This window comes from Bipolaris zeicola (assembly GCF_000523435.1).
Source record: "Bipolaris zeicola 26-R-13 unplaced genomic scaffold scaffold_3, whole genome shotgun sequence".
NCBI lineage: Eukaryota > Fungi > Ascomycota > Dothideomycetes > Pleosporales > Pleosporaceae > Bipolaris > Bipolaris zeicola.
This window is the reverse complement of record NW_006912052.1, coordinates 267,055-293,010: the sequence shown is the minus strand read 5'-3', so window position 1 is coordinate 293,010 and position 25,956 is coordinate 267,055. Positions and strand designations below refer to the sequence as shown.

Genomic DNA, 25,956 nt, shown 5'->3' with positions numbered 1-25,956 from the left:
TTTCTTGAATCATTTTGTGTGTGGCGCTGGATGAAACAGTGAATGAACATTCTCTTACTACGTATGTCTGCGAGATGCTGCTATGAACAGAAAAGGGACAGATGAGACTATGAAAATTTTCAACGCCGAACAGACATGCATTTCAAACAGAACCTTTTTACCTTGAGCATTTCAGAAAAACAAGACTTTAAACCACCACACCACACACTACTACACTACCTCCCCTCTCAACGCTCTCCCCAAAGCCGATCCCCTCTTCCGCTTCAACTCCTGAAAACTCCCTTGCTCAACCACCCTCCCCTGCTCCATCACAACAACATGATCCGCAACCGCCATCATCTCCCTCGCATGCGTAATAACAACAACCGTCATACACTTCCTCTCCTCCTTCCCCTTATCCAGACCACTGAACGACGTCGAACTCGCACCCGGTTCACTGTTCCGCACATAGTACTCGGATAACCCAGCAGACCCTGAACCCATAGTACCACTACTACTAGCAGGACTGACGCGTTTCCGCCCTACAAGCCGCACCACGGTCTCGCGAATCACGTTCATGGACGAAACGTCCAGCGCGCTGGTTGCCTCGTCGAGAATCAAGACGTCGGGGTTGCGCACGAGGGCGCGCGCAATGGCGAGACGCTGGGTTTGGCCGCCGGATAGCGTGGTGCCGCCGGTGCCAACGAGGGTATTGTAGCCGTTTGCTAGACTATCTATGAAGTCGGAGAGACCTGCTGCGTGGGCTGCTGCGCGGATGGATGCCGGGCTGGTTTCCGCGGCGGAAGGAGATAGGCCGTATGTTATGTTTTGGGCGATTGTGCCTGGGAAGAGGACGGGGGATTGGGGGACGAGGGCTATGCGGGAGCGGAGGGAGGGGGTGGATAGAGTGGAAATGTTTTGCGAGGAGAGCCAGAGCCCGTTTTTGGGGGTTGTAGTGTCGGTGTCTGGCTGGTAGAGTTTGAGGAGGAGGGAGCCGATTGTGGATTTTCCTGAGCCAGAGGATCCGACGATGGCGGTGCAGGTGCCGTGGGGGATGGAGAAGGTGAGGTTGTGGATGATGCGGGTGTCTTTGCGGGATGGGTATGTGAAGTTTACGTTTTTGAAGCTGATGTCCGTGATGGATTGGATTGGTAGGTTTCCTGCTGCTTCGTGGGAGTCGGTAGAAAGTCGTGCAAGGCGGAGTAGTCGTGTGCTGGCGTCTCTTGAGATGTTGATCTGAGTGATATACTGGGCCAGTGAACTGATGTAGTTGACGCTCAGCATGAGTATCAAGAAGCATTCCATGACTTTGTTCGCGGTATACTCGTTCCTCGACATGAGTAGTGCGCCATACCAGTACAGGAGAATAGCCACAAATATGACGCCGGTAAATGCTAGACCAAAGATGGAGCCAGAGTAGAGGGCGCGTTTCATACCCAGCTTGGCTGCCTCGGTCGTTGCATAGCGATACTTCTTCCGAAAATGGCTCTCTAGTCCCAGACATCGGACTGTTTTAATATTCACAAACGTCTCGTGCAGTACCTCTCCTACTTTGTCTTCGGCCTCGCTAGAAAGCTTCTCCCAGTGATTGCTGACCATGTTGTTACACTTTGTGATTGTAAAGAGAATAGGGCCCGTCGCAAGTGCTACAAGTGCTAATTTCCATGAAATAGCCATACTCCATGAGATGGAGATTGATACCATAAGTACCATGGCAAGGAATATGCAGGCGAACCTTCCGGGTAGATTCCTTGCTTCCTCGGCAAAGTAGTCAAGCGTTTCGGTCAGGCGAGATGTGCTGTTCTCTTCCTTGTCAAAGAATTCGCGCGGTTGTAGCAGGATCCGACGCAGGGCTTCTCTTTTAAGTGATAAGCTCCAGGCTTGTGCTACCACGTCTGATAGGAAGAACATGAAGTATTTTGAGAGACCGTCGGCAGTAGCGATACCAAGGATTGCGAGGGCGTAGTCACGCGCTTTATTGTGGCTTTGAGAGGCAGACTCTTGAAATGTACCGAGAAGTCGTGCGAAGACCCAGGCAAAGACTGGGGTACAGACCGAGTGAATGATGGTGCACATGAGAGCACCAAAGATAAGTATGCGGGAGCGCCAAGTTATTGCGGGCCAGACTGATGCGAGGATTTCTTCTATGGAAAGCGAGTCTGTTGAGCTGGGAGGTTTGCCTGACGTATTCTTCTTGTAACGTGAGAGCCGGAGTCGAGAGAGAATACGATCACGCTTTCGTTGCTGTTTTGGTCGCATTGGCTGTGCAGGCATCGGGTTGGATATTGAAAGACGCTTCGGATAATTGCTAGTAGGCGATGTATATTCTACTAGTAGTATGGAGTCTGGTCGTAATCCGACTTCTTTTGGAAGATGAGCTTTCCACTCATCTGTATCAAACCTTGGAAGCCGCTCCAGTGCCACATCTCCCGATCCTAGGTCGATCTCTTTTGTCAAAAAAGATCCTGCATCTGGCAAACTTTTGTGACGAGTTGATCCTTGGGAACTTCGCCACCCAGTAAACGAATGTTGAATTGTTTGTGTGCCATATCTCGGTGACCGACTCGTTTTAGTATCATATTCTGCGCATCCATCGTCATCAGCATCACTAAAATGATGCTCCTCTTGCTCTTCATGTGACTCAATGAAGGTTTGAAATAATCCTCCTTGAGCTTCAAGCTCCTTTCTATATCCCTTTTGTACCACTCGGCCATCTCCCAACAGGTAAAGGAAGTCGTCAGAACGAATCTGCGAGATATCATGGGTAAAAATAATTGTCGTCTTTCCCTTGCGCCATTCTCGTATTGCTTCGTATATACCAGCTCTTGTAGCACAGTCGAGCCCACTGGTGGACTCGTCCAAGATCAGGACGGACGAATCCCTGATCTTTGCTCGTGCTAGTGCCAATCTTTGCCTCTGACCACCACTCATGGAATCGCCCTTTAAGCCGAGTTCAGTGTTCAGTCCGTCAGAGAGCCCTTTTACAACTAGGTCCAGTTTTGCGAATCTGACAGCGTCGAGGATGTCTTGCATATGCAGTGTCTCACCTGTTTCCCCTAAAGCGATGTTGCCATGGATAGTGTCGTTGAATAGTACACTATGCTGCTCCACAAGTGTAATATTCTTTCGTAACCATTTTATATCCAATTGCTCAACTGGGACACCATCAAGGAGTACCTGGCCAGATGAGGGGTGGTAAAAGCGCACAAGAAGCTGACCTAGGGTACTCTTGCCAGAGCCGCTCCTTCCGATGACGAAAGTTGTTTCTCCGGCTGGCATGAACAGCGAGATATCACGAATCGCTACATCCTCTTTGCGAGAAGGATAAGAAAAATCGACCTATTCTATCAGCGGGTTTCAAAGATAAGGCGAAACAGGCATACCTTTCTGAATTCAATGGTGCCAGGACATCGAGCAGGCTTGATATGACCTTGCAATTCCAGCTCCTGGTGGGAGGTGGGTTTATGTTCCATGAGCATGGCCAGATTGGCACCTGCCTCCCGGCCCTTGGTTAAGACTACCAATTGGGGCATCACTGATGCCAAGGAGGATGTCGCCATGAGGACTGACCAGAAGGTAGTTAGAATGTCTGCTGCTCCACCATCTCCATTACCAACTAGGTATTTGCCGTACCAGAAGCCTTGGACGAATATGCTGATGGTGAAGAACTGCATGATGCCAATTTGCATTGATCGGAAGTTTGCTACCCGTCTATAGAGGCGTGCTGCAAGACCGGCGGTCTTTTCGAAAATCTGAAGCTCGTATCGTTCCCCATTAAGACTCTTAACTGCCTCAATATTGGATATTGCTGTTGTCATGTACTTTATTGTCGCTTGGAGCATTTCGGACTGTTCGCGTGTTCGAATCAATTGTCGGTTCGCAACCAGTGTCAGAAACAAGTAGAGAAACGGGATACTGCTCATAACAACTAGTGCTAGCTTCCAAGAAAAGTAGAAAGCGACTCCCAGAGCTGCAAGGCTCTGAACGACTGCTTGACAGAATTCGCCTAATGGTGATGATACTGAGAGCTTCAAGCCACGGATCTGCCTGCATTTTGTCAGCTGAAATGAGCAGTGTTCAGGTTCCGGCTAGTCACTTACGCCTGCACTGTCGACAGAACTGCAGCAGTGCCCGTTTCGCGCGTGTCAAACCACGCCATGTCTTTTTTGATGAGCGCGTCAAATATCCGATTACGGGCGCTCCGCGCCTGGAGCTCACCGAATGTAAGGAAGCAAAAATACTGGAAACTGTTCGCGATCCAGTTGAGTGTGCAGATGCCTGCAAGTATGATACAATATTTCGTCATGTTACTCATGAGCGCATGGCTATCAGTCAACCCAGCGCCATAAATGGTGTACTGCCCGAAGATAAGCCCATAGAGAACTGCGAAGGCAGGCATTGTAAGAGCGGCAACGGTTGTCGATAGAAGGCCACATAGTACTACCGGCACATGGCGTGTTGTGGTGAAGCCAAACAGAACCTTCCAGCCGACTTTTAACATGTGTTTTTGCTCCTCAGATGCCTGTGCGTTTGTTGTCTCATGGCTATCGGTACCATGCGAAGGTGCGGTGGTAGCCATATTGCCTGCTCGGAGGCTGCGATTGTGTTGAGAAAGTGGGGGGCGTGGTTAAGATTGACGCGCAGAGCCACACATGGATGAGATTGCGACAACAAGTGAAAGTGAGGGCGCAGGAGTGCGTTGGGTCCAATTGGAACCTAAGCCTGGTGAGTACAGGGGCTGCTTCTGTCTGTTTGCAGCTTGCACGAAGCACTCCGTTTTAGACGTCGTATTGTACCCGCCCTTGTGATATCTTGATCAGAGGCGACAAAGGTATCAGCTCACTTTCCAGATCACTACCATAGACTATTGTCCTGGAGTCAGCCGCATTTTTGGTCCGGAATTTCTAAATTTGGAATGAACGACTGATATTGTACGAGTATTTTCAGCCGCGCCCCAGCGGCAAATTTTTTAAGTAATGAATTCCATTCACACTCATTCCCTGTGAAACAAGGATATCGAGTAATCCAACAATGTAAGCAGTTTGCAATGCTGCGTAATCTGGGTTCCAAGCCGAGGATTTGTGAATAGAAACGGCAAAACTCTCATTTCTCCATGCACCGAAGATCAAATTCCTTTTGGATGTTCAGTGTTGGGCTGTTACACAGAGAAAATGATATGATATACTGAGACTGCACTTCCTAGGCGCAAGGGATTACCACGTGCGATCTAGCGTGTAGTTGGAAGGGCGTTTTGAACTAGTTGCTTTCACATTGCGCGCTGACACTCCTTAATATTGTTCTCTGCGCATAATGGCGTGGTCATATGAAACCACGGTACTCTGAATTCTTCGTCCTGTCACTACTATGGTATTGTTGAACTTGTTACTTGCCACCCAAAACACATTTTTGTGATATGCAAACAATGCTAAATTGAAAATCAGGTGCAGCGACTTGGTGAGCATGCTTTTGTGACATGTGTGAGCAGAATCAAGTAACTGCACATGAAGCGGCTTTGATGTAGCCTCAACACGTTCGAGCATCTCGGACGATTTGCCGACGTCAACGATCGCTTGTTCAGGAATAGGTGTAGACAAAGAAAGAACCAACTTTCTGATTGGTTTGGTCGAAGGCTAGACCAGCCGCAGGTTGCATGTAGCTAGTGCAGGTGCACGTTTGAACTCCCTGCAGATGGGGTTGGGTATCTATATCGTGCAAACTGTTATATTTGAATTATTTTCCCTGTGCCTTCTCGTAGATCCAGTCGTTCAAGCCTTCGCGGTTGCTGTTCAAATCAGTACTGATTGGGATTTTACAGGCGGGGCAAACTGACCGTGCGATTTCGATGGCGTAGAACTGCATGCGAACAGCGAATATGGTGCCTTCTTGGTCGTACTCGGTCTTGGGGCTTGCGCGGAGCATGGTGCCGAAGTTGTAGTCCTCGACCTTGTGCTCGTACTCGCTGATGAACTTGCGCCACCGCTCCTTGCCCTCCTTGCTCTTCATCTCATCCTCATTCAATGTGGCGGAGGCGTCGAACTCGGGGAAGTCCTTCTTAAGGTGTTCGTAGATTTCATCGTCGATCTTCGTCAGTCGCAGTTTGGAACCTGGGACTTTTTCAAGGATCTTCCAGTATGTCTCCATGTGCTGCACAACTGCGCATTCGTGTTAGAAGGAGTCGTGTTCAATGTGCGTAGCTTGCTGTACCTTTGACGGCGAACTGCTTCTCAATCTATGCCTTTGTTAGTCGGTCTGCACCGGCTTTCGCGCTGAGGTGCCCGCCCCACGTACCTCCTCGAAGTTCTCCGTCTCTTCCGGGTTGATGGTTGTGCCTGCTGGACCTGCTAGAGCCATTTTGACGGATTATGCGCGAATATCGGTGTGGTGGTGAGTGCAAATAAAAAGATGGGTGGTTGTGGTGTGAGCTGTGTGCCGCCACTTAGGCGCATAGAATAGCATGGACAAAAAATCCCAGAAACGCTTCGTCATTGCCCCGCCTTGCACTCGCAACGGAAGTCGCGCGGGGCTGACTCAACCCCAAATTTCCATCTGCCATACTCTCGCACCTCACGTGTCGCCCTTCGTCGCCAATGTCACCGACTCTGCATGTGAGAGCGCATCGAAAAAGCCTAGACTGCTACTGATCAAAGCAGCATGAATGCACTCGCGTACCCGTGACCGCATTGGCCTCGTGTGGTTCCCTATACATTGCCGCAGAAGGCCCATTTCTGCGCTTCTATCATGCCAAGAACTCACGATGCATTGCTTCGCAGCGCGTCTTCAAGGCGCAGGCAGTGCACGGTATACGCATCTATTCGGAAGAGCATGCGCGTCTCATCAAGCTCATCACCTGGGGAGGGCGACTAGTCCGTGCCGTCGAGATCTATTCGGTGACTGATGATCATGATTGCTTGACTTTTTTTTCATCCAACGTTGCTAAAGCGCCAGACTGGATTTTTGATCTTGCACCTAGACCAGCAAGTTTGACTGATGACACGCCGTATCAAAAAGGAATTTGTGTTGCTGTTACCGCTCATAATGCTCTGCTACAGGTGACAGTCCAGAAAAACACAGATACAGCGACGGCAGACAGGTGCGCATCCCTGACGCTATCTTGGCTCAATCGGGATACATTCACTGACATACTTTTCTCAGACCGATCTCAGTCAATATCTCAGGCTTGACATCGAGTTCTCGATCTATCCTTTACTCTGCGCACCTGTTCTGGGAAAATCTGAATCGGGTCCTTGTCGCTGCTGGCACGGCATTTGGCGAGATCATTTATTGGTCATGGTCTGATGACAATGTTGACGGCCAGGCATCTCTTATCCACCGCGTGTTTCTCGGTCACGAAGGATCCATCTTTGGTGTACGTATTTCTGAGGAGCTCCCAACCGAGTGCTGCCAGAAATTGAGGCGAGTGGTCGCAAGTTGCAGTGATGATCGAACGATTCGCGTATGGGATGTCTCAGATGTTAATACGAATGCTACCACTCCAAAAGCTGAGGATAATGAGGCTGAAGTATCAAGGACGCGTCATACTGGCTTCAGCAACGAGGCTTTTGACGCCCACGAGTTTGGCAGTTCAGATTGTCTAGCCATCGGTTGGGGACATCTTTCCCGTGTCTGGACAATACGCTTTCTCGAAACATCGCCCTGTAGTGGGTCGCTTTTACTTCAATCAGCCGGAGAAGACGCCACAGCAAGGACTTGGGAGCTTTCGCCAAACTCTGCAGATAAATCCAATCTTCCATACAAATTACTAGAGCTGGACTGTGCCGCACACCACAGTGGCAAGAACATGTGGTCTTCAATCATCGCTCATAATCCCACCGGGTCGCAGCAAGTGATAGCTGGAGGGGCCGACAGCAAGATCACGTCCACACCGCTGCCTCGAGTTTTACAGGCTGTAAACAATATACCTCACGGTGTCGCCGAATACACAGTGAATGATGTACTATCATGGACACAGTCTACTGTTTCTGGTAGCGCAGATGCTCTATCCACCAGTGTTCAAAAATCCTCGAAAAAGGCAGAATTTTTCAGAAGCTATTGCTTTGTAGACGAGACTACATTCCTACTTACAACCAATTCTGGCAAAGTTTTGGTGGCATCCCTATCTTCTGATTCGGATCGGAATGACACAAGCCTTCTGTCAAGCGCTACCCTCCTTGGACAGCCCGAAGACCTTGCCGGCTATTCTGTTTGTGCAAGTAGCTCTCAACCTGGCATTGCATTTATCGCAGGGGCTAACGGCAGCATCTATGTTTACCGTAAGGATGCCGCGACATTGTCCAAACTGTATGCAATGGGCAGTAAGGTCGGCGAAATATTCGCCGCAGATGTGCTTGGATCTTCCTGCCAGAATGCAACAGTGTTACTCGTGACGCTTGTTGGGCAGGGCAAAGCGCAGTTGCTATATGTGGATCCCACGCACGATACGGAGATATCAAAACACGTACAAGTACCTATATCAGATCATCTGACGGGATCTGTTGTCACCAGTATGGCCCATCTAAGAATCTCTAATAGAGAATTCATAGCTGTTGGGTTTCGACGTGGTTCCATTGCCTTGTACAGCATTGATGTGGACGAAGGCCAAGCCACGTTGGTCAAGGTCATCGAGAAAGCACATAGCGGGGAGACAGTCACTTGTTTGAAATGGATCGATTATCCTACAGAGCCATCCCGGGCCCAATTGTACTCAGCTGGGCGGGATGGACGTCTTACTGTGCATGATATGGATCTGTCTACAGGGTCCAGCACCTTAGTTCACGACCTTGCCATGCCATTTGGTCCTAATCTAGAGGGCCTATATTTGCAGGAGAATCGTCTACTTGTTCATGGCTTCTCGAGTAAGAAATGGTATCTCTACGATGTCACCAACGAAGAAGAGGTGATGAGCATCGACACAGGAGGTGCGCATAGAAGCTGGACATATCGTCCATATTCAACACTGGGAGGAACACTTGTGTGGACTAGAGCCTCTAGCATGCATATTTATAGCCAACATGGTATGAACCATACAGTCATCCGGTCTGGTGGTCATGGGCGTGAAATCAAAGCGCTCACCGTATCGTCCAAGGACTGTACAAGGACTCGCAATCGTCTCATCGCCACAGGCGCTGAAGACACGGATATTAAATTATTCCAGTATACCGAGGGAAGTCTGGTTTGCCGAAAGACGCTCAGAAAACACACGACCGGTATCCAACATCTCCAGTGGTCAGAGAATGGCGACTATCTGTTCAGTAGCGGCGGATGCGAAGAATGTAAGTTCCGGTTTCTCATTCTCGAGTCACAGAAACGACGGTACAACTTGCTAACCATTGTCGTAGTCTATGTGTGGCGTGTCCGGGATTTACCATCATCGTCTCTTGACATTGGTGTCGTTTGTGAGAGTGTCTATACCCCAGAAAGCGAGTATGCAGATCTGAGAATCATGTCTTTCGATGTGACGACCTGCGACACTGCCCATTTGATCACAATGGTGTTCTCAGATTCTAGTATCAAGGTAAGAATTCCTGCTCTATTGACCCCCATTGCAGTTCTGGTATTGATATATTCCAGGCCTATCGTTACCATGCTGAAGCTGCCACGAAGTGGGAGCCTCTCGCCAAAGGTCTCTATTTCACATCATGTCTTACACAGTGCGTACATTTGTCTGCAACTACGATCTTGACGGCTGGTACAGACGGTCATGCTGTGACATGGCCACTACCAGATAAGACACATGGCTTGTCTGCAGAATCTCCGGATACCATATCCAAATTGACGTGGAATAACCCTGCAAAGATACACCAAAACTCTTCCAAGGTTATGGTGTCTGAAAGCTTGGATAATGACACCACATTGGTTGTGTCCGGCGGCGATGATGGCAGCCTGGCATTCTTGCTTATGCGCTCTTCACCCTCACTTACAGCGTCGCCTACGACATCATACGCTTCTCCTCCTATACTCGTAAATCGCACACATGCATCGGCTGTCACAGCATGCGCATTGTATCGGCGCGGGTCTCACATAACGCTTTTTACATCTGGGAATGACGAGTGGGTCAGGCAATGGGAAATCACACTACAAGATCCAGACGCGAAAGGCGAGAGTAGCAGTCGGCCGGTGACCGAAGACGCCCTGAAGATCAGGAGGCTAGGCAAGATCAAGACCAGTGTCGCAGACGTGTCGAGTATGGCTGTGTTGGACACGGGCGATGGTACGACAGGTGCAAGGATTCTGATATGTGGTGTTGGAATGGAGATTATCCGTGTTGAGTGAATGGAACAATACAATTTGACATAGACAGGGCTAGCTAGAAGATGAGGCTGTTGACTGTGACGGAGAGTGGTTTAATTCGTATCGCTCATAAGTGACAGTGACTAGCTACTGTAACTGACAGATAATGGTGTTGCCCTCACAGCCCGTCTACCATCCGAGTGTGGCTACTCAGCGACAGATGTCGATTGGTGTCACTCACCCCCTCCCCTTTGCCCAGCGACGGTTGCCGATTGGTGCGGAGTATCCGAGCTGGGTTCAGGGACAGGTGCCGCAACTGTGTTGTCCGATGCGCGATTGCGATAAGTAAAAGTATGGATTCTACTAATCAGCTTCTCGTAGTTAGCATGTAAATCTTCAAGCACACGTTGGCCGAGGGGAGAGCACTCACAAATGTGCCAATGTCCAGAATGGCGCCCATGTTATCCATCTCAGCAGTCTACTTGCCAAAGGTGACAGAATCAAGATCAACCTTCCAGTAGGCTCGTCGAGAAGACCTTGGTTAATCATGTTGTAGAAGAGAGAGATCCCATGCTGACGATACTGATGGCATGGCCTGATGGGTATCGGCTAAATCTAGGTTTTTCCCGTAGGGAAAGGGGGGGTATAGGTGTAGAGCGAGGTGTGAAGAAGAGTGAAGTCGAGTTGTGGTGATTTGGATCCTTATATGGTACATGGGCAACAAGCAAATCAGGAACTACGCTGACTGTAGTTGCAGTGAATGCAGCAGAACAGCAACGGCGAACTACAGTAGCAATAATAAGTAAGGAAGCAGCACAGTAAACTGCAGTTGCGATTAGTAGGAAAGTAGCATATTGAACTGCAGTTACAGTAAGTAAGGAAATAATAAACCGAACTACAGTTGAAATAAGTAAGAAAGTAGCATGTTGACTTACAGTTGCGATACTAAGTAAGGAAGCAGCATAACGGACTACAGTTGCAATGGAGAAACGCAATGCAGCACAGCACTCCGATACCTAAAAAGTTTTCCATCTTTGGTCTGCTCTCTGTCTCTTCAACATTTTAGTTTATTTCGTATTCAACCTATTTATTCAAGATCTATTCCATTCCACCCTTCCAGCAAATTCCATTCCTTCACAGAACAACGGGTATCATATTCCTCCACGCAAATCATCACAAACCAGCCATCATTCATCTGCTTTTGTACACAATACTGTCTAAAATTTACATTATATTTAACTAAATCAATGTTCGTAAAATGGGTTACGCGTGGGGAAAAAAAAGACTTTCGCGTTTGGAATTTACCAGGCAATCTTCGCGAGAAAGCCGTTTGGCCAATTCCGCACGCAGTACTTTCGCGCTTCGTCGAGAAGCAGCAGGCCGGTGCCAAATGCCGCGGGTAGGAACCAGTGCTCGACGGGGACAGTAGTGGTGCCGATGACGTTTTGCAGAGAAGGAATGTACAGAAAGATGAAGGCGACTACGATGGCGAAGATCATGGCGGGGAAAAGAGAGAGGTTCTGAGTGGCCTTGTTGAAAATAGGAGGTTGCTGGAAGATGCTGAGGCGACGGGTACGTGTTGCGAGGAGATTGAAAAGTTGCCTTATCGTTCCAATGTTAGCTTTGTTGGGTTTGGAAAGTTGGAATGTGACTGGGGAAAACGTACATGACGACCAGAGTGACAAAGTAGATACTGGACGCTTCATTTGTAAGTTTGGTTATGAGCTCTGGGCTGTATTGTGGATCGTAGTTTCCAAACTTGAGCCACATGGCCGTGAAGGGAATGCCGTTGCGCTCGATCCACCAGAAACTCATTGTGAAGGCGAGGAAACATTGGAGGAGGCCGACGAAGAAGTAGGCGTGGAAGATGAGGCGGGCATTGACGAGTTTGTCCTTTTTGATGTTGCGGGGAGGGCGGACTAGGACGTCGGCTTCGGGCTTCTCGTATGCGAGTGTGACGGCGGCGGCGCAATCGGTGAGACAGCAGATGATGATCTAGTAAAAATTAGCTTGTGTACTTAAAAAAAACTCTGTGAATTATGTTACTTACCATGAGGAAGGAAGACAGAATCTGCGGGATACCGAAGACAACGTTGGTAACGACAGGCCAGAGCTCACTGAAACTACCGGCTGGCAGCAAGTACACAATAGTCTTCTTGAGGTTGTCGAAAACAAGGCGTCCGTACTTGACTGCTTCGACAACAGCGGCAAACGAGTCGAGAAGAACCATGTCGGAAGCCTCAATGGCAATGTCTGAGCCACCGCCCATAGCGATACCAATATCAGCGGCTTTGAGCGAGGGAGCGTCGTTAACACCATCACCCGTCATGCCTACAATATTCTCTCTGGCCTGGAACTCCTTGACGATACGAAGCTTCTGCTCAGGCGTAGTCCTTGCAAACACAATCTCCTGGTATGCACAGAGCTGATTCCACTGAGCCTCGTTGAGCGTAATAAGCTCGGAACCGCTCAGGACAATCGCCTGCTTCGTCTTGCCAGTAGAATTGCCATAGCGGTCCAAAGCAGAGATATCATCTACAATGGAAGAGTTGGAAATGATGCCGCATTCCTCAGCAATTGCCTGAGCAGTGAGCTTGAAGTCGCCGGTAACCATGAAGATGCGGATTGAGGCGCCACGAAGGATACGCACGACGTCTGAGATTTCGTCACGAGGGGGGTCTACGATGCCGACAATGCCTACGAATGTGAGACCGTCGCGGATTGAGGCGAGGACATCTTTTTCTTGGGCTCCGGAAGTAGCGACAATGGTGGGCTTGCGGGCGAGAAGGATGACACGTTTGCCCTGGCGCGACCAGTCGTCCTTGACACCTTCGATCCACTGGCGTTTGAGATCCGACATGACGACTTCTTCTCCCTGTTCGTTCAGAGCGAGTTCGCAGCGGGGCAGGAGAATATCCGGGGCGCCTTTGACGAGGAGAGTACCAACGCTGCTGGTGCTGGGCTGATCAGCAGCGACCATGATTCTAACCATGAACTTGTTCTTGCTGTTGAAGGCAATCTCAAAAGTCTTTTTCCACTGGTTCCGGAGCTCACTAACGGAGCCAAAGGACTCGGAGAGTCGGAGAATAGCCTGGTCCGTTGCGTCGCCGTTGATCTTGCGATCAGCAATAGGCAAGTGCATGGTTGCGGCGTCGAATTCACCAGAGTTGCAGAGACCACCGATGATGCGGATCTGGTCGATAGCGGCAGGCCTTGGTACTGTGCCATCAGTTACGAACTCAGCAGCGGCCATTTCTCTGAGCGCTGTGTCGACAGTGTAGGTTTTATCCACAGAACACACATCGGTGACCACCATCTTGTTCTTAGTCAGAGTACCGGTTTTGTCAGAGCAAATGACGGAGACAGAGCCCAGTGTTTCGACGGTCTTGAGGGACTTGCAGAGAATCTTGTTCTTGCGCATCATGTTGGCGACAATGGTCAAACTCGTGGTGAGCGCGATGGGGAGACCCTCAGGGATGACTAGAAGGGGAATTGAGTCAGTGTGCATTCAGAGCATATAGATATCGGGATACTCGTACAAGCAACGGCTGCAGAAACGCAACTGACGATGAGCTGGGGCACGTTGATCCATTTGGGATGCGCTTTTCGCAGCCAAGCGGCCCTGAACTGTGTAAGTATAGCTGCTCCATAAATCGACAACCCAAACAAGCTTACCAGAGAATGATGATAAAGACCACAACACAGAATATAAAGGCAGAAATGATGAGCACAAAGTGCCAAATTTCCTTTTGCAGTGGGGTCATGCCAGTCGTGGGGTTGGAAGTGAGCTTTGCGATGCGGCCGAAAATCGTATCGTCACCAGTCGCCACACAGACACCCACACAGCTACCAGAAACACAATGCGTTCCTTGCATACCGATATTGTTGGTTTCGAGATAATTGTCTTCGGTTCGGTTGACGGTGGCATTGACTGGTTCGGATTCACCTGTGGGGCGTTAATCTCTATCATACAAAGTACACACAGAACAACAACTTACCCGTAAGAATAGCGCGATCAAACATGGCATCTCCAGAGACTTCGATAAAACGAACATCAGCCGGAAGCTTGTTTCCTTGCTTGATGACGATGACGTCTCCGGGAACCAAGTCCTGAGCCGAGATGCTCGTCTGCGAGCCGCCGCGAACCACAATACACGCATCTGGAAGCATAGTACCAATGGAAGCCATGACCTTGCTCGTCGACCAATCCTGCCACGCGTTGAATCCCGCCTGGATGAGCCAGACAGCAATCAACACACAGGCAAGCGCCAAGTTAGCTGTCGCTGGGGGACTGCCCAGTGGCTTCCAAGAGACGAATACCAGGATACCAGCAACGATCAGGATACTTCCGAAACCACCAAAGAAGTATCCGATCAGCTTGCCTAAGAGTCCAGAGGGAGGAGGAGTGATCTTATTCAGACCATACTGATTCCTGAGTCGCTTGACGTCGTCGTCGGAGAGACCGCGCTCAGTGTCGACAGACAGACGCTGGCACAAGTCGGGGACAGCGAGAGTATGCCATTCCAAGCCCGCCACATCTATACTCCAGAGTCAGTATAATCATATCGTACGACAATTTCGAAACAAAAGGCTTAAATCACCAATTGCTGCTTTCTCCTTTGCCTTTTTCGTCTCGGCTTGTTTCTCAAGTTGACGCTCGTCAACCTCAATGGACAGTGTGCGGTAGGCAATGGGCAGAGCAGTTTCTGGCTGAACCGTACGCGCGCCAGTACTGCGAATAGACATGCTGCCCACGCTGGACCGTCTTGACAACGGCCGCTCATGGCGCCGGTCGTGTGTCACGTATCCATCTGCCTCGGCGGGGAGATTGAGCTCCCCAAAGCGAACACGGGGGATTCCCTTCTCTTCGTTGTCCATGTGAAGGGTGATTGAGAGCGCGGTTTCAATTAAACAGGTTGGCTCTCAGAGAAGACAATGGAGAGGTGAAGGAAAGAGAGGAGAAGATGGAACGCGTTCAGTCAAAAGGCAACGGCTCCGGTCAATTACGTGAAAGGGCTTGTTTTATATGTGATGCAACAAACCAGCCAGCCCAGCATCGGGATAGCTTGTCCTTCCCTTTTTTTGTTATTCTACTACTAGTAGTATTCCGCCGTGGGGCCCCTCCCCAAGAAGGGTTCCCAGAATCGCAACGAGCGCTTGTCTTGCCTGTCCTTGTTTTCGAGCCTGCGCGCGTGTATGATTACAAGCAAACCAAGCAAGGCATAGCCCGCATACCAGCAACCGCAGATGACATGCGTGAGAAACGGCCTCGTCTTACTGGGGGGCCCGCCCCGCGTGATTGGACGCACAAATACCTCATACACTTTGATAGAGAAAAGAGAGAATAAAAAAAAGGAGCGAAAGAAGCGGTGCAGGGGCGTGGCCCCAGTTACAGGCGGCTGTCACACGTTTTGCACGGCAGCGAATGCCACGGCATTGTTGCTACTCCGGTAAGATGGTCGAGTCCAAACTCTTGGTGGTTAGCCATGAGCGATTTTCGAATGCCCGCCATAGCCACACTCTTAAACGGCAGACTAAGCTTCCCCCCGCCTAAACTCCCTCCCTCTCAAGCTTGCGCGATTTTCCATTTCCATTATTTTTTTTGTATCATAAGTGTCCATCTGCGCATGACTTGATTCCTTCTTGAACTACGGCTTGCTACTTCGAGAGGGTTGCCCCGGCGAAGGATCTCGACGTGGCTTGCTTTGGTGACTACATGTGTACATGATATACGCGCACACCTACGTAGTATTCAGCTCCTTTTCAAACACCGCCTCCCCGAGTGCCCGCATACCGAACAAGAGAAAAAAAAAGGATTTTTCGACACATGTGTCTCGTTTGCAGTGACTTTGTATACGCTCCCGCCGCCACCATGGTACCTTTCCAAGGGTATTGCGGCGAGCAGGGGAGCCAAGCGTCATCAAGGCACCCATACTCTGTACTACTCTATACCGCACAGACAAAAAGAAAACTCCCGAGCATGCAGGGCATCATCAAGCTGCCGCAAACAACCCCCGAAAATAGTTTAGTACCAAAGGGCAGTGCAAAAAAAAACGACATGAAACTCTTCTCTCCTACCAGAGAGCGAATCTGGTTGGTTAGTAGGCAACTTGGCAGCTGTTATGGTGGTGGGTCAACCCGCACCACACGCGAACGGCAGACCCAGACGACGATCCAACAAGCCTTTTTATCCCAAGAAAACCTTAGCCTGGGCTAGTACTATGGGGGCTTGTGTCCCCCCTTCCGCCAGCGTTGCCTTGAATTTTTGTGGGAACCATGCTTTACCGTGTGTGTGTGTGTGTGAGAGAGAGTGATGGGAAACCCCCCACGATTGCCCCAACGGCGTTGGCGAAGGGTGAGTGGGGCCTGCGATCGGACTTCGGCATTCCCCAATTGTAGATAGTAAGTAGTAGTAATAGTAGTAGTAGTAGTAGTAGTAGTAGTAGTAAGTACAACTTAGGAGGGTGTGCCCCGGTTCGGTGGGGAGAAGAAGTGTGTGGGTGGGTGGCATGATTGTAGCGTAGTGCAAGGGAATATGCAACTTGGTACATACATACGTAAGTATGCACGTAATTGGCCTGTTTGGCTGGTTTGTGCCGGTGGTCAGCGCGTACGCTCCTGGAAACCCGTGAGAATCGTGGTAGTGATCGATCGAAGCCATCATACGATATGGTGCTTCTCACAATTCTCTGTTTTTTGTATGGTGGTATGCTTGGTGTCTCCAAGGTTCTTGCTTCTGTTCTCTATACTGCGTAAAAAAGAACGGTTCTGGGACTGCCCCCACCTTGCTAGAGTCGGTCCGCTTTCACGTGCGAGAAAGTACGCTTCTGCCCGCCCCCGGGTGTGGATTTGTCTCGTATTACATACATCACCGTCTGTAAGGCATTCCGTGTCGGTCCCATGCCTTTACAGCGCAGATTCTTTTGTTTGACGAACGCCGTGCAGGAACTGGAGAGCGATGATCTTAGGTACAAGTTACTGCTGTTGTGGGTCACTGGCGGGGAGATTGCGTCCTTGGTCATTCCCGTAGATAAGCCGGTGCTGGGACTGGAGCTACTGGGTGTAGTTCATCGTACGCCCTGTCGTATAGCATATGTCGTATGGGTAGACCGTGTGATGGGTATTTTAGCACACCGGGACGTTGGCTCGATCCGTGGGAAGGTTACCCTAAGGATTGTTTGGGTATTTGACAAACTGTCAGTTTTTTGCCTGAAACTGTCTTAGCTTGAAGAGGTGATAGGCCATGACGACAGATTTTCCTCGTGAGTTGTGTGGGTTGGACGTTTGCAGGTTCACACGGTTGAAGTGATCTCTGTGATCTGAGATTGTTATTCAACAAGATTTCATTGTTTTCACTACGGTTCTTTCTCTTCAAAGTGCACTGCTCAATATCCGTATAACCTTCGAACCATGAAGACACAACAACATCCGCCCTCCCCAATCAAGCATACTCAACCACATTCCTCAACGTTCCAACATGCGGCGTCACACTAACCTCCACCACATCCCCCGGCTTCAAAAACTGCGGCGTCGCCATCGCATACCCGACCCCCGCACACGTCCCCGTCATAAACACGGTCCCCTTCTTCAACGTAGTCCCCTGACTACAATACGCGACCAGCGTCGGAATCTTAAAGCACAAATCATCAATACCCGAATCCTGGCGCAACTCGCCATTCACGCGCGTCTGCAGCTGCAAAACACTCGGATCAGGAATGACGGCTGTGCTGACGATTTGCGGGCCTAAGGGCGCGTACGTGTCGAAGCCTTTTGAAAAGTTCCATTGTGGGACGGTGCCGGCGAGGAGGGGGTCGCGCTGCAGTTTGCGGCTGGAGACGTCGTTGCCGGAAAGGTAGCCGCCGATGTAGCTGAAGGCGTCGGATTCTGAGACGTCTTTTGCGTCGCGGGAGATTATGAAGCAGAGTTCGCCTTCGTAGTCGGCTTGGTTGTCTTGGGCGATTTTGGGGATGATGATTGGGGCGTTGTGGTCGGTTAGGCAGGTGTTTGCTTTGATGAAGGTGGAGGGGAAGGGGGGGAGTGTGCGCCCTCCTTCTTGGACTGTTTTTTTTATTAAGTGATCAGTAAGTGGTTATATGTGGTGGTTTTCTTGGAAGAACAAGGGAACGTACTGTGCTTGATAAAGTTCAGTCCTATGCATCGGATAATCGGGACTTCATCCTGTGTCACGGGACCGAGAAGCTTCTTCACAGTCACTTCCTCGTCTGTGACTTTTGTCGCTGGGTCAAAGATGTCATTGTTTTTTACATCGATGACTTTAGCTTTTAGTCCTGTTTCCTCAGTTGTCGTTCCAATATCAAAGTCCGCGGAGGGAAGAATTGGTTGACCCCGCAGCTCGCGGCCGTCTGTTGCAATGAAGCGGATGAGTCTATCCCAGTTTGGTGCCATTGTGATGACGTTATTCGATCAAGGGATTCTGAACTAGGAATTGTAAGTTTGAAAGGCTGCTATTTGTATGGCAGGGTTGGAATACTCATCTACCTTGGATATGTGTTCTCCCGGGGCTACCTGACGCGATGTCGGAAAGATGTGGGGGATTGCGGATTCGACAGGGGTGGAGGTTAAAGCGGGGCGCCATCTAGTAGTACACGAGTATTGTCGGAGATTGTTGTACCACCGTGCAAATGTACTCTGATGTATGCTCCAAGACGGAATTAAGGCTAGTCCAGATTCTAAGGGAAAAAACCCCCAAATATATTCGTGTACTCTGTGTGTGATCTTTCAAAACGTGCCACAAACTTCCGCCAAACCACCTATCAATCCCAGATTCTACACTCTAAATCTTCGCCTTAGCCTTACTCTTCTCCTCCAACTCCCTCCTCTTAATTTCAAACCTCTTCATCGGCGCATTCTCGACAAACCGCTCCGCAAGCGCATCAATCGAGTTTACGACGGCCATCATCCTCGCATCTCTAATCGGCGCATTCTGCAACCGCTTCATCTCAATCATGCTCTTGCCATCATTCACCTTCAACTGCTCCTCCAAAAACTCCACAACCTTCTTTTGAAATTCGTCGCCCGTCGCGTCCCAGACATAGTTGTACAGGCCTGCATCAAGCAGTTCTTGCGCAGTGAGTCTACGACCAAACATGAGAAAGTCGTTTGCACGGTGAATGCCCATGTGCTGGGCAAAGGACAACGCAGAGCCGTTCTCAGGCACGAGGCCGAGTGCAGAAAAGGGGCACTGGAGCCATGCAGTCGATGAAGCAAGTACAATATCCGCGATACCGGGGAACCATGCTGCACCGCCACCGACAGCAGGGCCGTTGAGCGCAAGGATGAGAACCTTCTTGTGATCAATCATCGAGCGTAGAAGTTCAGTTGCTAGACACACCGTGTTAGATCTACTACAGTACTAGTCTTGATATCGGATTCAGCAAACTTACCATAAGTAGACCTCCCCAACTGCACTAGCTTGTTCTCACCCTCATTCTTAAACGCCTCTCCACCCACCCGGGCAACAGCCTTGACATCCGCACCCGCCGAGAAAAACCGGCCTTCGCCCGTTAAAACGGTGAAGATGGTATCTGGATGCTCATTGAGCACGCGCAGTGCGGCAATGACGTCGGGGATGAGATTGCCGCCGAAGGAGTTGAGTGCTTTCGGGCGGTTGAACTTGTATATGTGTTAATTATATTTACATCCAATAATACAAATGTGCGTAGATAAAGGCAAAGAAAAAAAGTTAGTAGTACCTTGATTATACCAATCTGGTTGCGGATTTCAAATACGATATCCGAGTATTGCGAGGAAGACATGATGGACTTAGTCGATATTGTTTTTCTCTTTTTTCTTTTCAAGAGGTTCAAAGATTTAACGAAACAAGGTTATCTCAAAGCGATTATGGGAAAAGTTGGAGATTTCCCCCTTGAATCTTTGGGAACGTGATGATGGTGATGGTCCCTGAATAGTAATCCCCCCGTTGCTTTCCCCGCAAGAATCGAGTCGAGTCGAGTCGTTTCTGGCCGAGGTTCGGCAAAAACGCGTTGAACGCGTCAAAAGTGGAGCAAAGGGACGGAAAGTTTGGTTGAGAAATGTGAGATGAGGGGGGGAAGCGGAGCACCCTATGAGAGATGGGGATGGCTATGGGTGTAATGGTATTGCAGTGGACAGGTTGAGGTGTCTGACCGTCTTCTGCGACTTACCTCGGCACATTCAATGAGGCGCGTCATCACGAGCTTGGACGTTTGTAATGGTGGTGGACAGCTCGAAACGCTTACATTGCATACACAGCTGAGGGTCGCATTCAGGGAACCTGTATTCTATGAAACAAGTATAAATTTAGAAGAGCGGCTATTATCATCCATCTATTCATACAAATCTCCATCACCGTCTATCCCTCAAACACACCGTGGTTCAACTCAACACCAAAGTCCTTGGCCATAACGCGCATATGCGCCTCAATGTCATCTTCCATGCCTCGACCCACGCCAACCAATTGCTTGATCTTGCTCCAGAAGAAGACTGCATCGCTGAGCGCCAATACACAACGGAAGCGCAGATGCTGAATCCAGTTCTTCAACCGTTCACCCACATCCAGATCCTTGCTCTCGATTAGGGCTCTGCTAGCCCATAAGCCAGTGATCTTGATACGATTGACTGGAGAGCCGAGAAATTGGTTGTTACCCTGAACGATACGTAGGTTGCGCCCGATGAAGAGAAGTTCACGTGGGAATTTGGCATCGTCGCCAAGAATAAGCTTGATGGCATCGCGTCCTTTGGCTTGCATTTCAAAAGCGCGCTCGGCTTGGTCTTTGCCCTTGCGTTCGGCTTTGAGCACTTTAGCTACGCTCTTGTCACCGCCTTCGTACGGGCGCATGAGCGTTGCAGAGGCGAAAATGTCTGCATGTTTGACACCCCAGCTACTAACAATCTCCTCGATTTTGTCATTGTCGAAAGCCAATAGTGATTTCCAGAATGTAGCATATTGAAGGCGGAACTTGGGATCCATGCGAATGTACAGGCCATGGTCGATGAGGACGACTTCGGGTTGTCCGTTGGGGAGGCGGCGAACGAAAATGTTACCCGGATGCGGGTCACAGTGTACAGCGCCCCATAAGAACATCTGCGCCGAAAAAAGATCTACAATGGTATTCATCGTAGTCTTCAGCGAAACGCCTAGACCGCCCTTGCCGTCCTTGCCCCGCCAGTAGCTGCGATCCGGCTTGAAGAAATCATGCTTTGTGGCATCTTCTGGAGCATGAGTGTCCACTGGCGCATCTTGTGGGATAGGTGGTAGTTGTTCGCCGCCTGCACCTGGGCTGCCGCAACGCCATCCTCCTTTCCAGCTGTTTGTAATTCCCTCCTTATCCCATAATCTGACCCCCTCTATCCACTCGGCTGTCATGACTCGCTTGCTGGAAAGCTCGCGGTAAACAGTGGGTATGTAAACTCGTCCATTGAGTCTTGGCTCTCCAGACACCAATGTCTTCATCTCTACCGCGTTGTTTGCCTCGTTTTCAAAATCCGTTTCGAGCATTAGGCGCTCTGATATGTATGGCACGAGGGTATAGAGGGGAATTCCGAACCACCATGTATATACTTTGGAGACCACCTTGAAAGCCCATAGATCCCATCCGACCTGCTGTGCAATCTCTCGCTTCTGGATCTTAATGGCTACCTCTCTTCCATCTGTCAGCCTTGCCCAATGGACCTGGGCAACGCTTGCACTAGCTCGAGCAGTCTTCTCCATGATACCCCGGCCATCTTGTTTAGTGAAGCCAATGCCAAAAACCTCCTCAACGCTCTTGCCAAAGTCTTCCCGTATGACCTTCTCCACCTCCCACCACTCGTTCTGCGGCGCATCGTCAAACATTTGCTGAAACATCTTCTGGAACTGCGGCGGGAGGATAGCACTCTGCATAGCAATGGCCTGGCCGATCTTCAGATACAACCCGCCATTGTATCGCAGAAGATCAAAGATTCTAGTCGCGTTCCTGGCATGGAGATCCTCGATGCTATTTGCAAGCGGTGGGTGCGCACGGAAGTTGATCTTGTAATCGATTCCAATCAAGAGGCCGACTTTGAATGTGCGCAGACTGCGAGTGATGGACGAGGCATTGAATTGCCGGTCAACTGCCCATCCTGCGCCGAGCAGTGCAGAGACAGCAGCGAGACGGCGCACCCATTTTCGACGGGTAAAAGGGGGCTTGATCTTGCGCTGCTTGGGTTTGGGCAGGTCGGCAGGGTTTGGGGGGCGCAATGGTTCCCATGCTTGTGTCTGCAGGCGGCGCGCAAGTTGTGCTTGGTACAAGCGCGTGGGGCAAGTGGCTGACGTCAGCAATCGCAGTGTGGCGTTATGTGCATGTGCTCGGTGAAGAGCAGACAAGCCATGTATCATGGCTGTCGAGAGGAGAGCTGGAGCAAAACGAGACGGGTGAGATTTGGCATGGTAAGCATGTCGCAACAGGAGTTTATCTTTGGCCGTATAGTCATGACGGCATTTTCGGTGTTTTCTGGTCCGTGCGTTCAGAAGGCAACAACCTTGAACCTCCGAGGCTTTCGGTCGATCGGTGGAACTGGAGAACCCAGACCAAAACGAGCCGCCTTTACTATGAATTATCAGTACCACCACAATAATATGTCAAAAAAACATGGAATAAGATAAACAGCTGATTCTGAGTTTACTGCACTAATGTGCACATTAAGGAAATACTACTGGTAATGTTGTAGCAATAACGAAAGCTTCAAGTGGGCTTCATACCATCGGTGCTAGGCGATTTTATCTCCGACTGAGCCGACGGACCAAGAGCGAGGAAAGGATTTTGATTTACTAAAGCAGTGTACCAAGGCTTCCCATGACCAAGCAAAGACTGCTTCTCAGGACTTTGAGTCCCGTGTATTCGATTATGTCTTTTTCGTCCTCTTCTCAGATTTCATGTTCTTGTAAAGCATGCATCTTGTCTATTGCCTTGAGGTCCACATTCCACCTTTTGGCCAATTCTTGGATCTTATCCATCCACTTCTGTATCACGGGATGGTGAGCGGCGACCTCTCTAAACGTAGGATCATCTTCCTTGCCCACGACACCCCATTTCCAGATGCCTTCCTCATCCACCCATTGTTTGCCTAAAAGCTGCTCTATGGCCAATTCGGTCCGAGCCGTATTGTAGATTTCCGTGGCTTCCTTGTGTACTGGCTGATCATGGTTCTTCCATGCGGCAACAAAGCCTTGCAGAACACCGAGGATGTAGCCTGTGTTGAGTCCAAGATTTGCCCCGAGAGAATAGCCTTCGTCGAATCCTTGCTGTACGTACTGGCCCTTGCTAGTTGCTAGGCCTTCTCGATAGGCATCCGTATCCAGGGCGCGCTGACGAGAGGGCAGGTCGGAAAGGATTTCATGGCGCCGTGCCTGCGGGGCATGTGTAGAGAGAACTGGAGACGAAGGCGCAGAGCCATACACATCGTCGAGGGCATTCTCGTGAGGCGGGGTGGGAGGCGCCTGCCCCGCGGCAAGCTGAGTTGGATCTAGGGTGGGAGACAGATCACCGAGTGCGTTCATCGTGGACGCGATTCTTGAACCCAAAAGGCTGCTCGAGATGGAGATTGAGTCATGATGCCGTGTGTTCGAGAGACGGGCAAAGTGGGGACGAGAGGCAAGGGAATCAGGGTCTGGTGGGACCTAGTACTAGTAGCGCTATGCTCGGAGGCTACCGAGACTTGTGCTTGAGCCGCATTGAGCATCACCTGCATGGAGCTGCCAATGTGATGTTGCGATTGTACAGTGGGCCCCTATTGGCTTACAACACTTGTTCTGCCATTATGCATGGTTTGGTTGTTGGGGGCCGGACGAACACCGAGACTTTTCGGACCAGTTGCCTGCCGGTGGCACAGTTGTACAATAAACATCGTGTACATAAGACGTTCGCAGCCGCTGTAAGATAGTCTGCAAAGCTACCCTATTACTCATCATCATCATCATCATCATGGTCGCAATATCAGAAGTCCGCAGTCACAACGCATCGCTCAAGTCTGTCCTACCCAACCCTGTTGCCGTCTTTGTCGGAGGCACAAGCGGAATTGGCCTCTTCACAGCACGCGAGCTAGTCCGTCACACGGTCTCGCCGACCGTCTACCTCATTGGGCGCAATGCCACCGAAGCAAGCAAGATTGTGGACGAGCTCCGCGAGATCAACTCGGCGTCAAAAGTAAGCTTTATCCAAAAGGACGTTTCGCTGTTGAAGAACGTGGACGAGGTATGCAATGAGATCAAGAGCAAGGAAAAGCACGTCAACATACTCTTTATGACGTGCGGATATCTTACCCTCAAGGGCCGCGACGAGACAGTCGAGGGACTGGATCGCAAGTTTTCGTTGCACTACTATGCACGCATGAGATTCATCCAACAGCTGAGCCCATTGATGGATGCAGCAGCAGCATCAACCGAGCTTTCGCGCGTAGTTGCAGTCTTGGATCCGCAGGCTGGCCTGCGACTGAAAGGAGTCAACTTCTCGGACCTTTCGCTCAAGAACACGTTTAGCCTGAAGAATGTCATGATTCATGCGAGCGCGATGCTTTCTTTGTCCGCAGCCCAGCTGGCTAAGCAGCACCCCGAGACGACGTACATCCACGCCTACCCATCGGGGGTTGAGACGGGGGTAACGCGTCAAGTTTTTGGGCCGCTCAATGGAGTAGCCAAGTTTGTGCTCTCCAAGCTGGGCCGGCTGATGTTTGTTCCCCAGGGGGAAAGTGGGGAGCGGCATCTGTTTGCTGCCACCTCGCCTATCTACGCTCCACGTGTGGCTGCAGAGACGACGAGTATGGTGGGTAGCGATGGTGTTGTGGGCAGCGGGAGCTACCTTCTCAACTGGAATGGCGAGATATTGGCAGACACGGACAATGCGAGAAAGCTTCGAGACGACGGCGGGGTGGACAAGGTTTGGCAGCATACTGAGGAAGTGCTCAAGTCGATTGAAGAGCGAGGCAGCTATTCACCTTAACTAGACGCATCAAGGCACGAGTCAGATTGACGTTTGGGTCATGTAGGAGGTTTAACGCTTTGGCTACAGCATGTCCATCAACATGTCGTATGATGGTGGCGGTGTCATGCTAGGGGATGGCATGACAAGCCACCGGTGTCTCTGGAGGCTTGGGGAGTAATGGCATTGGCTGTCTACATGGTAGTCAGGATAAGAAGATGGCGGCGCCACGGGCGATGCTGCTGGGCGCAAGTCAATGGCAATGGTACCGGGGGCACGGGCGGGGGAGTAAAAAGAAAAGAAAGGTCCAACGTGGTGAACCGTGTGATTGCGGGGTAGGATATCGATAGGCGCAGGGTTCGGCGAGAGTGTGCCGTCGAGCAGAGGCCGTGTGTTGTGTGGATGGTGTTGGTGTGGCGCAGGCCCCCGACTGGCCATGGTTTCTGACACGTGCATAGTTCTGAATGCAAACACATGCGTGCGCACACTGAGATACAAGGCATTTGACGTCTCTGCACAGGCAGCATGGCGATGGGGAGCATTCACGCACTCGCCGTCAGAAGAACACTTGGCTTGTGGTGCTGCTGCGCCGTGGCGTGTGAGGATCGTCGGGCTAGGGCGAGCCCCCTATTCACACATTTACACACCTCGACTCCAACTGCTGGCCCTGCCCATCCAGCGCATCCATCGCGCCATCGCCTCGGCTAGAATGACTGGCCCGTCGTGGATCGGCATCCATGTCATCTGTCGTCGGCCAGCCGTGGGTGCAAAGTGCAAATTATACTTGCATTTGCCCAATCAATGCCGTCAGCAA

General features: G+C 50.4%; 10 protein-coding genes across 10 annotated transcripts; 2 read left to right on the top strand and 8 right to left on the bottom strand.

Annotated features, from left to right (window-relative positions):
- Positions 1–210: 210 nt before the first annotated feature.
- COCCADRAFT_82241 (uncharacterized protein) lies at positions 211–4,558 on the bottom strand (the record flags this gene model as incomplete). Its single annotated transcript, XM_007708758.1, has 5 exons — positions 211–381; positions 511–2,169; positions 2,404–3,318; positions 3,363–4,026; positions 4,080–4,558. The coding sequence occupies 5 exons, from the start codon at positions 4,556–4,558 to the stop codon at positions 211–213; spliced, it is 3,888 nt and encodes a 1,295-aa protein (XP_007706948.1).
- Positions 4,559–5,709: 1,151 nt separating this feature from the next.
- On the bottom strand, positions 5,710–6,330 carry COCCADRAFT_21867 (uncharacterized protein; the record flags this gene model as incomplete). Its single annotated transcript, XM_007708667.1, has 4 exons — positions 5,710–5,761; positions 5,810–6,131; positions 6,184–6,208; positions 6,268–6,330. The coding sequence occupies 4 exons, from the start codon at positions 6,328–6,330 to the stop codon at positions 5,710–5,712; spliced, it is 462 nt and encodes a 153-aa protein (XP_007706857.1).
- A 236-nt stretch (positions 6,331–6,566) lies between these two features.
- On the top strand, positions 6,567–10,248 carry COCCADRAFT_82282 (uncharacterized protein; the record flags this gene model as incomplete). Its single annotated transcript, XM_007708757.1, has 5 exons — positions 6,567–6,584; positions 6,630–7,069; positions 7,132–9,248; positions 9,315–9,490; positions 9,547–10,248. 5 exons carry the CDS (start codon positions 6,567–6,569, stop codon positions 10,246–10,248), a joined length of 3,453 nt encoding a protein of 1,150 aa, XP_007706947.1.
- A 191-nt stretch (positions 10,249–10,439) lies between these two features.
- On the bottom strand, positions 10,440–10,607 carry COCCADRAFT_82165 (uncharacterized protein; the record flags this gene model as incomplete). Its single annotated transcript, XM_007708756.1, has 1 exon — positions 10,440–10,607. A coding segment is annotated over one exon (168 nt), but the record flags the coding sequence as incomplete, so codon positions are not given.
- A 900-nt stretch (positions 10,608–11,507) lies between these two features.
- COCCADRAFT_81950 (uncharacterized protein) lies at positions 11,508–15,084 on the bottom strand (the record flags this gene model as incomplete). The annotated part of the gene is made up of 7 exons (XM_007708755.1): positions 11,508–11,808; positions 11,873–12,201; positions 12,257–13,686; positions 13,746–13,828; positions 13,882–14,152; positions 14,205–14,744; positions 14,808–15,084. 7 exons carry the CDS (start codon positions 15,082–15,084, stop codon positions 11,508–11,510), a joined length of 3,231 nt encoding a protein of 1,076 aa, XP_007706945.1.
- Positions 15,085–17,647: 2,563 nt separating this feature from the next.
- On the bottom strand, positions 17,648–18,612 carry COCCADRAFT_82021 (uncharacterized protein; the record flags this gene model as incomplete). The annotated part of the gene is made up of 2 exons (XM_007708754.1): positions 17,648–18,264; positions 18,336–18,612. The coding sequence occupies 2 exons, from the start codon at positions 18,610–18,612 to the stop codon at positions 17,648–17,650; spliced, it is 894 nt and encodes a 297-aa protein (XP_007706944.1).
- A 388-nt stretch (positions 18,613–19,000) lies between these two features.
- On the bottom strand, positions 19,001–19,982 carry COCCADRAFT_551 (uncharacterized protein; the record flags this gene model as incomplete). The annotated part of the gene is made up of 3 exons (XM_007708640.1): positions 19,001–19,548; positions 19,611–19,839; positions 19,920–19,982. The coding sequence occupies 3 exons, from the start codon at positions 19,980–19,982 to the stop codon at positions 19,001–19,003; spliced, it is 840 nt and encodes a 279-aa protein (XP_007706830.1).
- Positions 19,983–20,557: 575 nt separating this feature from the next.
- On the bottom strand, positions 20,558–22,564 carry COCCADRAFT_550 (uncharacterized protein; the record flags this gene model as incomplete). The annotated part of the gene is made up of 1 exon (XM_007708639.1): positions 20,558–22,564. The coding sequence occupies one exon, from the start codon at positions 22,562–22,564 to the stop codon at positions 20,558–20,560; it is 2,007 nt and encodes a 668-aa protein (XP_007706829.1).
- A 528-nt stretch (positions 22,565–23,092) lies between these two features.
- Positions 23,093–23,725, bottom strand: COCCADRAFT_82024 (uncharacterized protein; the record flags this gene model as incomplete). The annotated part of the gene is made up of 1 exon (XM_007708753.1): positions 23,093–23,725. One exon carries the CDS (start codon positions 23,723–23,725, stop codon positions 23,093–23,095), a length of 633 nt encoding a protein of 210 aa, XP_007706943.1.
- Positions 23,726–24,149: 424 nt separating this feature from the next.
- Positions 24,150–25,163, top strand: COCCADRAFT_21862 (uncharacterized protein; the record flags this gene model as incomplete). Its single annotated transcript, XM_007708666.1, has 1 exon — positions 24,150–25,163. One exon carries the CDS (start codon positions 24,150–24,152, stop codon positions 25,161–25,163), a length of 1,014 nt encoding a protein of 337 aa, XP_007706856.1.
- Positions 25,164–25,956: the final 793 nt, after the last annotated feature.